The following is a 13,280-nucleotide window of genomic DNA, read 5'->3' as shown; positions in this document are numbered from 1 at the left end:
AAAAAAATGTTTTTTTTATTGAGGTATAATTGACATATTAGTTTCATGTGTACAATGTAATGATTCGATATTTGTATACACTGCAAAACAATCACCACAATAAGTCTAGTTAACATGCCACCACACCTAGTTACAATTTTTTTTTTCCTCTAATGAGTACTTTTAAGATATACCAGAGATACATTTAACGTTGCAGCTTAGGGAGTTAGAAAGGACTCTAGCAGTTTGGTTGGTTGGTTGGCTGAACAATGGACCAAAAGGCGGCAACCATGAGCTAAACAGAAATGCTGACCTGCCTTTTAATGTAGGTTTAATGTAGAGAAAGGAATTCATCGGCTTATGGAGATTGGAATGTATGAGTGGATTTGTCATTTAAGAGCTACCCTCCCACACTGGGAAGGTCCAAAAGACATACCTTTCACCAATACTGTGAGGAATAAACTTGTGAGAGGAGCCTCAGCTTCCTTGAAGAGCTCTGTGATCACCCTTCTCTGTAGGCCAAACCTCAGGGTGGAAACTGCAGTCAATTAATTGGGAAACCTAAATACAATGGGAGTAATTGGGCTCCAAGGTGGCAGGGGCCAAGAGTCACTCAATCACCAAAGGCAAGGTGGGCACGGTTACTGTAATGGACAACAGAGTCAAAGCAGCAATCAGAATAGTCTGACTCACGTAGACCTATGACACTGGCTAACTGCTCATGGTGCTCCTAGAAGTGAAATCAATAGGAAGCCTACTAAACTCTCAACTTGATCTGTATAAGCACAAAACTTCCAGGTCAAGTGAACAAGAGTCTAACTCAGATAATAAAAACAGCCCCTAAATCAATTTCCAGACTTGAACCAGTTTATAGACCCAGAATCCCTTGAATGAAGAGGAGGCCAGGTTCCCTTGAGGAAGTATCGTGATACGTTACTGAAAATGTATACTGTTAATTTTTCTCCCAGCCCTCCCCAAAGGGACCAAAGGCCTTTTACGAGGGTAAATGTACACTGGAGAAAAGGAAATAATGTCAGACCTTCCGGGACTACAGGACACAGGCTCTAACCTGACTAATTCCAGGAGACCCAAAACATCATTGTAGCCCACCAGTCAGAGTAAGTGCTTATGGAGGGCAGGTGATCAGTGGAGTTTTGGCTCAGGATCATCTCACAGTGGGTCCAGCGGGTCCAGTGGGTCCTCGAACCCATTCTGTGGTTATTTCCCCAGTTTGAGAATGCATAATTGGAATGACATACTTAACAGCTGGCAGAATCCCCATGCTGATTCCCTGACCCGTGGAGTGAGAGCTATAATGCTGGGAAAGGACAAGTGGATGCCATTAGAACTGCCTTTACCTAGGAAAATATTAAAACAAAAGCAGTACCACAGCCCTGGAGAGATCAGTGATACCACCAAAGACTTGACAGATAGAGGAGTGATGATTCACACCACATTCCCGTTCAACTCTATTTGGCCTCTGTAGAAGACCAGACGGGTCTTAGAGAATGACAGTGGATTACCGTATGCTTAACCAGATAGTAACTCCAATTGTAGCTGCTATACCAGATGTGGTTACATTGCTTGAGCAATTATAATACATTCCCTGGGACCTATATACAGTTATTGATCTGGTAAATTCAATTCCTTTTCCTCCATACCTGTCCATAAGGGCCAACAGAAGCAGTCTGCTTTCAGCTGGCAAGGCCAGCAATACATGTTCACTGAGTACATCAACTCCTAAACCTACGTCATAATTCAGTTCGCAGAGACCTTGATCACTTTTCTCTTCCACAAGATTATCACGCTTGCCCATTACATCGATAACATGCTGACTGGACACAATGAGCAAGAAGTAGCAACTACTCTGGACTTACTAGGACATTTGTGTGTCACAGGGTGGGAAGTAAATTTAACTAAAATTCAAGGGCCTTCTACCTCAGTGAAATTTCTAGGGCTCCAATGGTATGGGACATGTTGAGATATCCCTACTAAGGTAAAAGATAATTTGTTGTCTCTGGCCCTCCTACAACAACAACAACAAAATGCCTAGTGGGCCTCTTTGGATTTTGGAGACAATATATTCTTCATTTGGGTATGTTACTCTGGCCCATTTACCGAGTGACCTGAAAAGCTGCTAGTTTTAAGTCACAAGAGAAGGCTCTGCAACAGGTCTAGGGTGGTGTGCAAGACGCTCTGCCACTGGGGCCACATGATCCAAGAGATCCAGTGGTTCTTGAAGTGTCAGTGACAGATAGGGATGCTGTTTGGAGCCCTATAGATAAATCACAGCACAGGCCTTTAGGATTTTGGAGCAAGGCCCTGCCACCATCTGCCGATAACTACTCTCTTTTTGAGAAACAGCTCTTGTCCTGCTACTGGGCCTCAGTAGAAACTGAACATTTAACCATGAGCCACCAAGTTTCCATGCAGCCTGAGCTACCCATGAAACTGGATGTTATCTGACCCACCAAGCCATAAAGTTGGGCATGCACAGCAACACTCCATGGTCAAATGAAGTGATATACACATGGCTGAGCAGGCTCTGAAGGCACAAGTTACATTAAGAAGGACCCAAATACCACGGGCCCCCACTGCTACTACACTGTCTTCTCTCTCCCAGCCTACAACCTTACCATCAGCTGACAGAGAAGACTTGGGTCTGGTTTACAGATGGTTCTGTAAGATATGCAGGCACCACCCGAAAGTGAACAGCTGCCACACTACAGCCCCTCTCTGGGACATCTCTGAAGAACAATGGTGAAGGGAAATCCTCCCAGTAGGCAGAATTCAAGCAGTGCACGTGGTTGTCCACTTTGCTTAAAAGGAGAAATGGCCAGATGAGCAATTATATACTAATTCATGTGCTGTAGCCAATGGTTTCGCTGGATGGTCAGGGTCTTGGAACATGACTGGAAAACTGGGGACAAAGAAATCTGGGGAAGAGGCATGTGGATAGACCTTGGTGAACAGGCAAAAAAACTGAAGATATTTGGGTTCCATGTGAATGCTCACCAAAGGGTGACCTCAGCAGAGGAGGATTTTAAATACCAAGTGGATAGAATAACTCATTCTGTGGATACCAGTCAGCATCTTTTCCTAGCCATTCCTGGGCTCATGAACAAATAGCCATGTGGCAGGGACTGAGGTTATGCATGGGCTCAGCAACATGGACTTCCACTCACCAAGGCTGATCTGGTTACGGCCACTGCTGAGTGCCCAATCTACCAGCAACAGAGACCAACACTGAGCCGCTGATACAGGCACCATTCCCCAGGGTAATCAGCCAGCTACCCGGTAGCAGGCTGATTACACTGGACAGCTTCCATCATAGAAGGGGCAGTGTTTTGTTCTTACTTGAATAGATACTTACCCTGAATATGGATTTTGCCTTCCATCCAATGTTTATGCCAAAACCACCATCTGTGGACTTACAGAATGCCAATGCCTCATCTACCATCATAGTATTCCACACAGCATTGCTTCTGATCAAGGAACTTACTTCATAGCAAAAGAAGTGTGGTAATGGGCCCACGCTCATGGAATACACTGGTCTTACTACGTTCCCCACCATCTTGCAGCAGCTAGATTGACAGAACGGTGGAATGGCCTTTTGAAGACTCAGTTACAGCACCAGCTAGGCGGCAATACCTTGCAGGCTGGGGCAACGTTCTCCGGAAGGCTGTATATGCTCTGAATCAGCATCCTGTTGCCTGGTACTATTTCTCTGATAGCCAGGATTCACGGGTCCAGGAATCAAGTGGTGGAACAGGAGTGGTAGCACTCGCTAACACCCCTAGTGAACCCCTGGGGGGGGGGGGGGGTCACAAAATTTCTGCTTTCTGTTCCAGCAACTTTATGCTCTGCTGGCCTAGAGGTCTAATGTCCAGAGGGAGGAATGCTTCACCAGGAGACCCAATAACGATTCCACTGAACTGGAAGTTAAAGACTGCCACTTGGCTACTTTGGGTTCCTCATGCCTCAGCATCAACAGGCAAAGAAGGGAGTTACATTGTTGGCTGGGGCGAATGATCCTGACTACCAAGGGGAAACCAAACTACTACTACTCTACAATGGAGGTAATGAAGTCCGGAATACATGAGGCCCCTTAGAGTGTCTCTTAGTATTACCATGCCCTGTGATTAAGGTCAACGGAAAACTACAACAACTCAATCCAGTCAGGACCAATAATGGCCCAGACACTTCAGGAATGACAGTCTGGGTCACCCCACCAGGTAAAGAACCACAACCAGGTAAAATACTTGCTGAAGGCAACAGAAATACAGAACGGGTAGTGCAAGAGGTAGTTATAATACCAGCTATGAGCACAGGACCAGTTACAGAAACAAGGACTGTAATTGACATGACTATTTCCTCCTTATTTTGCTATGAATGTTTGTGTGTGTGTATATATGTCTTCATTTTCTTTCCTCCCTTATTCCCTTATCATGTAACATAAAATGTATTGATTTTATATCACAGTACTAAGTACTGTCAATTTTACATCATAGTATTTAGTTATGGGATATCGAGGAGAAGAGTCAACATCACTCGAGGACTTTACTTCCTCTCCTGGGGAAGGGACTGGCATGTTTTCAGTTGTACACAGGACAGTTGTATCATATTAGAAGAAATTATGACCTTCTTATTGTCTTTATTTGGAGATTAAGTATGGTTTAAGGAGATGTCTATGGGTGCAAAGTTGACAAGGGGTGGACTTGTGATGGTTAGTTTTATGTGTCAACTTGACTGGCCATGGCGTGCCCAGATTAACCACTGTTTCTGGGAGTGTCTGTGATGGTATTTCTGGATGAGATTAGCATTTGAAACAGTGGATTCAGTAAAGATTGCTCCCCCCATGTGGGTGGGCATCATCCAATCCATTGAGAGCCCAATACAACAAAAGGCAGAGGAAGGAATTTGCCCTTTTTCTTGCCTCACTGTTTGAGCTGGGACATCTCATCTTATCTTCTCCCACCCTTGGACTGGGATTTACATCATGGACTCCTCTGGTTCTCAGGCCTTAGGATTCAGGCTGAATTACAAGACTGGTTTCCCTGGTCTCCAGACTGTAAAGAGCAGATCATGCGACTTTTCAGACTTTATAATTGCGTGAACCAATTTCTCATAACAAATCTCTCAATCAATCAATCATTCTCTCTCTCTCTCTCTGTCTCTCTCTCTCTCTCTCTCTCCCCCCTCCCCCTCCCCCTCCCTCCCTCCCTCCCTCCCTCCCTCCCTCTCTCTCTCTCTCTCTCTCTCTCTCTCTCCCCCCCCACACACACACACACATCTCTTATTGGTTGTCTGGAGAAACCTGACTAATACAACCTCCCTCCTATCTGGTCTGATGAACTCTCATTTGGTATCCTGTTTTCTACCTCTGCCAATTCTAATCCATCCTGTACTTAACCGCCAAATTAATCTTATTAAAACACTTCTTTGCTCATATCATCATTATCCTTCTCAAAAATCTTTCAAAGTTCCCTATTGAGCTGTAGAGATTAAACTCCATGGCCCATCATCAAAAGCCCTCTAAAATCTAGTACTAATACACTGTGGTAGAGGGTTACTCTGGTGACCTCTCCAATGAAACACACCTTTGTATAGTCTCCCTTCCATAACTGCGTTGGGCCAGGGACTGCTCTGACAAGTAGACTGTGGTGGAAGTGATGCTGTGTCAGTTCAAGGACCAGCCCTTAACTGGTCCAATAGATTCTGCTTCCTCCCTGTTTGGAACACTTGCTCTTGGAAGCTCCCTCTTTCTGCTAATCCCTTACTCCATTTATGCAACATAAACAATAATTCAGATCAGTGTGTATGCAACCTACCTGACAAATGCTTCCATGATCCCCTTGAACTTGATATAATTTTCCCTCCAAGTCCCCAAAGCATTTTTGTACCCCTTAAAAAGAAACAAATATTCTGCCTAGTAGTGTAGTTGTTTCATTCATTCACCTAATATTTAATGGGCACTTACAATGTGCCAGACATTGTTCTAAGTGCTGATAATAAAGCTCATATTCTATATACTATTACATGTGCTGGACACTGTTCTAAACACTCTTCTGAGTCATCTCATTTAATCCTCAGTATCAAGAACTCTAAAAAGCTTCCTCATTTTACACAAGAAACCTTGGGCACAGAGAGATTAAGAAACTTGTGTAAAATCTTACTGCAAGTGGTGGAGTCAAAATACAAACCCAAAAATTGGGACTTCAGAGCTTATGCTATCAACCACCACTCTAAACTGCCTTCTGCAGATGTGAACACGACAGACAAGATCCCTGTGCTCACGGAACATGCATTCTATTAGTGATGGTTAGAGGAATGGGGAAAGGGTAGCAATAATGGTACATATAAATCAACAAAATTACTTCAGAGTGATAATGCTAAGAATAAAATAAAATTCTGTGATATGATACAGTGATGAGAAGTTACTTTAGATAGGGTGGTCAGAGAAGGCCTTTCTGAGGCAGTAACATCTGGGAGAAGACCTGAATGTCTAGGAGAAGCAGCAAAGCAAAGATCTGGAAAGAGAACTCCAGATAAAGAGAAGACACAAATAATCTTAGCTTGTTTCAGGGACAGAAATAAAGCCAGTGTGGCTGAAGGATGGTGGTGGGACAGGAATGATGAAGGAGAATTAGCTGAGGCTCAGATCATGCAGGGCCTTGTAAGCCATGATAAGGACTTTGGATTTTCCTGAGTAACACTGAAAAGTTTCAAGCAGGGTAATGACATTACCTGATCTATATTTTGAAAAGTTAACTCTGGCTGTTGCATGCTTAATAAACTCTAGCAGGGCTAAAGTGGAAGTAAGGAAGGAAAGCAATAGGAGACAACTGCAGTAGTCTATGTGGGAAATTATGAAAGTGGAGATCAAACCAAGAGGATGTGCTGAGGGACTGGATATGAGAGGAAAGAAATTAATTAGATGGCGCCTTTTTGGGCCTCCACTATGAAGTAAACGGTGGTATTACTTACTAAGGTGGGGAAAATTAAAGAAGGACCAGGTTGGGGGTTAAGTTGAAAATTGTGTTTTGGACATATTATGTTTGAAATACCTATTCAATATCCAAGTGGGGATGATAGGGAGGCAGCTAGATATGAATCTAGAAATATAAATTTGAAAGTCAGTTGATATATATATGGCAACTTCACCTAGCGTGAGTGGAAAGAGAAGAAAAAAGGATGAAACTCCAAGCTCCTGGACACTTCAACATTCAGAAGCCAAGCAGAGAGGCAGCACGTGTATTACCCTGTCACCCTTCAGGGTCACAAGTTCTTTGAGAGGCAGGACAGTGTCTTTTTCATTTTTGTGGCACCTTGTAGAACTTAGCTTAGTGACAGAAACTCAGAGATGCTCAGTACATTTTTTTTTCCCTTTTTCTCCCCAAATCCCCAGTAGATAGTTGTATGTCACAGCTACACATCCTTCTAGTTGTTGTATGTGGGATGCCGCCTCAGCATGGCCGGACAAGCAGTGCATCAGTGCGCGCCCGGAATCCAAACCCGGGCCGCCAGTAGCGGAGCGTGCGCACTTAACCGCTAAGCCACGGGGCCAGCCCCTCAGTACATTTTAATGAGTGAATGAATGCTTGCCATTTGGTTTCTCAAGCTTTCATTGCAGAAATATAATACTGAGGATAAAGGCAACAGTGTCTCACATATACTGGGCATTCAAGTTTTTGTTTAATGAATGAAAGAAAAAATTTAGACTGTGTTTTGCTAGACACATTTTAGTACTCATTGTTCCACAAAGCATAGCAAGGAAAGGTAGAAAGATAGCAGCAGCCTACTTCCCCATACTTCTAACCAATGATAATCACAAACACCCTAAACCCTTCATCTTGGTGCCTATTACAGGGTAGAGGGGAAAACAGGGAATGACACTAGAGGCTGCAGCAGAAACAAAAGGGCTTCCAGGGGAAGGCCCGGTGGCATAGTGGTTGGGTTCATGCACTCCGTGGGTTCAGATCCTGGGTGCGGACCTACACACCACTTATCAAGCCATGCTGTGGCAGGGTCCCATATATAAAATAGGAGAAGATGGGCACAGATGTTAGCTCAGAGCCAATCTCCCTCACCAAAAACAAAAGAAAAGGGCTTCCAATTCCCACACAGAAGCAGAGTTCTGGCTTTCATGTCATCAACATGTATTAAGCACCAACTATATCCCAGGCTCTAGAGTAAGTACTAAGTATACAGCAGTAAACAAAACAGATAGTGTGCCTCAAAGAACTTCCATTCTAAAGAGGAAGATATCTACTACGTAAAGCATATAGGTATATAATTATATTTATAAGAATTATATGAAAGTATAGTAAAATGTTCTGCAAAAACATATACCATTGCACAAAACAACAAGGGGCAGAGGTTGGAAGGCAGTGGGTTTCTAACTTGAGATACCTTAAGTCAGGTTGGGAGATGGGGAAAGGGTGAGTTATCTAGGTGGAGGTAACAGCATGTATGAAGGTTTTAAGGTAAGGAATTTAGGATGATCCAAGGAATTTAAAACGGGCCAGTAAATGCAGGGCCATATAGGCCACATTACAGATTTTTAAAAACTTGACCCCACGATGTAGGAGTAGCCATGGAAAGGTTTAGCAACATAATCGAACTGGTAGATTCGGGTTTTTTAAAAATCACTCTGGATGATGCGAGGAGAATGAATTGAAAGGAGAAAAGAAAAGGTTCAAGATGACTTAGGAGGATACTGCAGTTATCCAAGTGAAAAATAATGGTGGCTTGGATCAGAGTGGACCAGTGGAAACAGACAGATGTCGACAATTTCAAGACAGCTTTAAGAAATAAAAAAGCAGTAGGGCTTAGTGACTGAGCACACACAACACCCAGACTCTGGCCTGAGCAACTAGGTGGACAGAGCTGTGACTTACTGAGAAGCAGAGATAGGGTGGGTGGGGAAAGCATGAGCTCATCACTAAATGCCCTTTGTGTACCCAAGTGACAGCTCAAAGAGGCAGCTGGATATGCGATGAAGTGCTCGGAAGAGGTCTGGGCTTTAGACACATATATGGGCATCTCCAGAGATGGTACTTAAAACCATGGGCATGGATGTGATATTCTCAGGAGAAAGTACAGAATGGACAAGATATCGTATCAATCCTAAACCCTGAGGAAACAACAACATGTAGAGATTAGACGAAGAGTAAGAACTAATGAAGAACAGTGAAAAGCAGGGGGCCAGAGAGGCAGGCGGAAAACCAGGAAAGTACAGTGCTACAGAGTGAAAGGAAGTCTGTTTCAATTAGGAAACAAGCAGTCGACGGTGACCAAGAACACTGCAATAAGGACATTCTTGAGGGTTAGGTTTCCAGGCCAGCTACAAAAGCTCTTAACCCATAATCTAGGTAGATTACAGCATGAGACTACCTTAGCAAGAAGCAGTGCAGTACACTAGTTAAACACGCAGGCTCCAGACCCACAAGTTCCAGGTTTAAATCCCAGCTCCACTACTTACTCGCCATGCAGCTGGAGGTATATTAATGTCTCTATGCCTCAGTTCCCTCATTCATAAAGGAAGGTAAAAATAATACCTACCTCAAAAGATTGTTGTGAGGATTAAATAAATCTGTGTGTGTGTGTATAACTTAAAACAGCAGCTAGCACAAATAAGTTGCTCAGTAAATGACAGCTACTATTACTTACAACATTGTTTCTATGCGAAAATACTTTCCCAACAGTTTGTTTTAAATAACCTTTCACTAATTGGGGATTGTCCCTACTCCTCATAAATTGTGATCTTAACAAGGTCCTTTTCCAAAACCCGTGAGGGAGACTCTAGATTTAAAACTTATTTAAAAAATCCTTCATGTAGCAGCTGACGAATTTCAGAGAAATTATCACTGTTTTGTTTTTTGGAGGGGTACCTATCACACTTATTACACAGTCATACTACAATCAAAAAGAACTTGGGGCCGCCCTGGTGGTGCAAGCAGTTAAGTGCGCGCACTCTGCTGCGACGGCCCAAGGTTCGCCGGTTCGGATCCTGGGTGCACACCGACGCACTGCTTGTCAGGCCATGCTGTGGCAGGCATCCCATATAAAGTGGAGGAAGATGGGCATGGATGTTAGCCCAGGGCCAGTCTTCTTCAGCAAAAAAAAAAAAAAAAAAAAAAAAGAGGAGGATTGGCAGATGTTAGCTCAGGGCCAATCTTCCTCACAAAAAAAAAAAGAACTTATATATTAGGAAATTCTAAAAACTGGTAGCAAAAAAAGACTGTTTCAAGTTAGAAAGGCAAAAAACAAATATAAATCTATTTTAAGACAAAATATTTCCATTTAGTCACTTTCTGGTGCATATTCAAACACAAACACATCTATCATCACCATGATAAACAGCTTGTTCTTCCTGTTCTGTACAAGATATAAATATCAGGTAGAGAAAAGGCAACAGGTCTGCAGCTTCCTGATCATCTTCTTTCCAAAAGCATGCAAAGGTATTTACAGCACCTAAAATAGTCCCACAAAAAGATTTCCAACAGCATGGTCATAGGCAAAGACATGCTCATTTGGTCCCTAAAACTGAGAAGAGCACAAATAAATGGAGATCAATACGACCAATTCTTATCCCTGAACCTCCCATGTACCTAGCAAGACTACTTTAGAAATATTCAGAAATCTCTCTATATGCCCTATTTAACGTAAAATGCTGGGGTTTCCGACTGGCTCTTTATTTTTCAATTGTTAAAACAACAGAAATACCTAATATCTGACGGAGCGATTATACCAAAAAAGTATTATTTCAAATTCATGAAAAATTGTTTACCATGCTCTTTCCCATCAACTGATGAAAATGTTCCATTTCAGGACCAAGCAAAGACATAAAGTAGGATGTTACGTCCCATGTCAGTAACAACCGAATGTCATTACCATGTTAGATTCTTAATAGGTTACGGGAAACAAGGTGACAGACAGGCTCATTCTTTATGGATAAGCACCCATATTACCTCATCACAACTAGAACTCATTTGCACCTGCAAGAAGAAACTGCCACAAAGGGGAACAAAAACTGATACATGAATTATGAAAAATCTTTTTAAAATGTTATAAAAATATGAATAGGCTTCTGAAAATGCAGAATACTTAAAGACTTACAGGGCATATCTCAGATTCAGTATTTTCTATATAACTGAAATGAAAGAGGACAGTGCACAGTTTGAGGAATAAAATGAGGTAAAATTAAGAAGTGTGTGTACCGCTGTACAGATGGCCTGATCCTAACACAAGATGTTAACAAAGCAAGTTGGTGGGGGAGGGGGGAAACCTGCATTTTCTATGCTATAATTTAGCTGACCCCACCCCCAAAATATATATATTTTTTAAAGGGGGGGGGCTTAGCATTTAAGAATCAATAACTTCCAATAAACAGAAAATAAATCTCTTTAGATTATGTGTTCCAAATGAATCTACTTACTGTTTTCAAATGTGTTTGGGAAGTCATTCTTTGTTACTTTGATAAATAACATTTGGAAAATATGACAAGTAGATTTTAGTTTCTTGCCTCAGAAGTATTCTGCTAAAAGAAATAACAGAAATAACTAGGTAGCATTTGTTTCATTTACCTAATAAAACATTTCTCATTTAAAACATTAAAAATGCTGCACAAATACCTATTATTCCTGTTCACTGAAGATAAAGTAATTTTAATTTGTAAATTATCGTATTCAATGCAAAAGCTACTTGAAAAATGATAGTCAAATTACGACCAAAAAATTATAACGGGAAAAGTGCCAAATATCTTTCATAAAACTCTTTAAAATGTTTAAATTGTATATAATACAAAGTTATGACTATTTCTGAAAGGTTTCAGCATTTAAATATTTAGCTCCCAACTGGTACATCACATTACTATTTTTTTTTAAATCCCAGCTGTTTTAAACAAAGGACCTAAAATTTTCTAAGAAACCTTATTTCTCTTTTCTTGAACCAAATTTTTCTCATTCTTTCACAATCATCTCCAGGTACTAAGACAAAGACCAGCTCCTCTTCGCACATATTTTCCAAATCACGAACGTGGAACTTTCATAAAAACAAAGAAGATGACCTAGAACACTGTAATATATAAAGTAAAAAAAAGTTCACTTCTGTCGTGACAATAATGAAGAAATCTGTTGAGATCATAAAGCCACGAAGCTTCCTGTTGGTAGCTGAGGATGAAGTCATTAGCAACCCAGGATTCCCTGGTCCTTGTAATCAGAAGCTGCACCTACCAGATTCTGCATTGTTCAGCAGAGGTGGCTTTAAAACACCCCGCTCCTGAATCGTCCAAACCAGACCACGCCTTCCAGTTATCATTCAAATGGACCGTTCCACAGTGTGGCACTACTACACATTTCCCGCGAGCTTAAATATCGAGTCAGAGACAACATTTTAGATTCCACTCGGTCACGCTGGGGCGGAGATGCACTCTTGAACCCCGCGCTACATAATACATCTGGGCTTCAGAAGCCGAGAAGGCGAAGCATGCTTCTGTTCTTCACCCTTTATGGCCTTCACTGACCCCCTCCAATTTCTTCCCAACTCTTAGTCCCCCAAGACACAGAAGGCAGAGAGAGATCCCTTACTTCCTGCTGTTGTTAAAAGGGGAGGAAACCCAAGAGTAACTTTGAACGCGTGGAAGAGAAATTAGCTCAATCTTGGCCACCACCGCGAACATATGTCACCCAGCCCGGCGCAGCCTCGCGCCGCGCGCCCTCCCGCAGCCCAGCCCCGGCCCCCACGTCAGGGACGCGGCTCGGCCTCGCTCCTCGCCGCCTCCCCACCCTCACCCCCCCGGCCCCCAGACCACACTGTCGGCTCCAGTACAATGGAATACCACTACCCCCGCCTCCGCGGCGCCCCCTCGGCTCCCGGAGCCCGCCCGGGTCTCCCTGACCGCCCAGTTCGGCCACGAGCCCAACTTCACGGCGGGAGCCCAGCGCCGGCGGAGACCGGGACCCGCGCCCCCAGCCCCTACCCGCCGCCGCCCCGAGTCCCGAGCCGCCTCGCGGGCGCAGGCCCCAGCGCGTCCCCGGCCTTTCCCGGCCCGCCACGACCCCCGCCCACCGCCCTACCTGGCCTTGAGGCTGGGGCTGCCGCCGCTGCTGGCCGCGGCCCGGGGCTCGTAGGCCCAGGCGGGGGCGGGGGGCTGCGCGGCGGCGCCGGCGGGGGCGGCGGGGGGCGCGGGCGGCGGCGGGTCGGCGAAGCCGGAGGTCGCGTAGTTCCTGTCCATCGCGGGGCTCGGAGGGCGGCGGCGGCGGGGGCCTCGGGGCCCCGGGTGAGGGGCGGGAGGGGAG

General features: G+C 43.9%; 1 protein-coding gene and 1 long non-coding RNA gene across 6 annotated transcripts in view; both read right to left on the bottom strand.

Annotated features, from left to right (window-relative positions):
• Positions 1 to 12,279, bottom strand: part of LOC131408980 (uncharacterized) — a 37,509-nt gene extending 25,230 nt beyond the window's left edge. For both annotated transcript variants that reach the window (XR_009220847.1, XR_009220848.1), the window contains exons 1-2: positions 12,216 to 12,279; positions 11,420 to 11,521 (exon numbers count right to left, since the gene is read on the bottom strand). This is a non-coding gene — a long non-coding RNA (uncharacterized LOC131408980). The remainder of the gene's footprint in view (positions 1 to 11,419; positions 11,522 to 12,215) is intronic.
• QSER1 (glutamine and serine rich 1) overlaps positions 1 to 13,280 on the bottom strand; it is an 87,389-nt gene extending 74,109 nt beyond the window's left edge. For all 4 annotated transcript variants that reach the window (XM_058546202.1, XM_058546203.1, XM_058546204.1 and 1 more), the window contains exon 1: positions 13,059 to 13,280. In XM_058546202.1, the coding sequence (XP_058402185.1) occupies positions 13,059 to 13,216 (158 nt within the window). In that variant the 5' untranslated portion in view covers positions 13,217 to 13,280. The remainder of the gene's footprint in view (positions 1 to 13,058) is intronic.

Source organism: Diceros bicornis, chromosome 7, assembly GCF_020826845.1.
Source record: "Diceros bicornis minor isolate mBicDic1 chromosome 7, mDicBic1.mat.cur, whole genome shotgun sequence".
NCBI lineage: Eukaryota > Metazoa > Chordata > Mammalia > Perissodactyla > Rhinocerotidae > Diceros > Diceros bicornis.
Note: the sequence above shows the minus strand (reverse complement) of the source record. Positions and strands in the feature narration are given on the sequence as shown.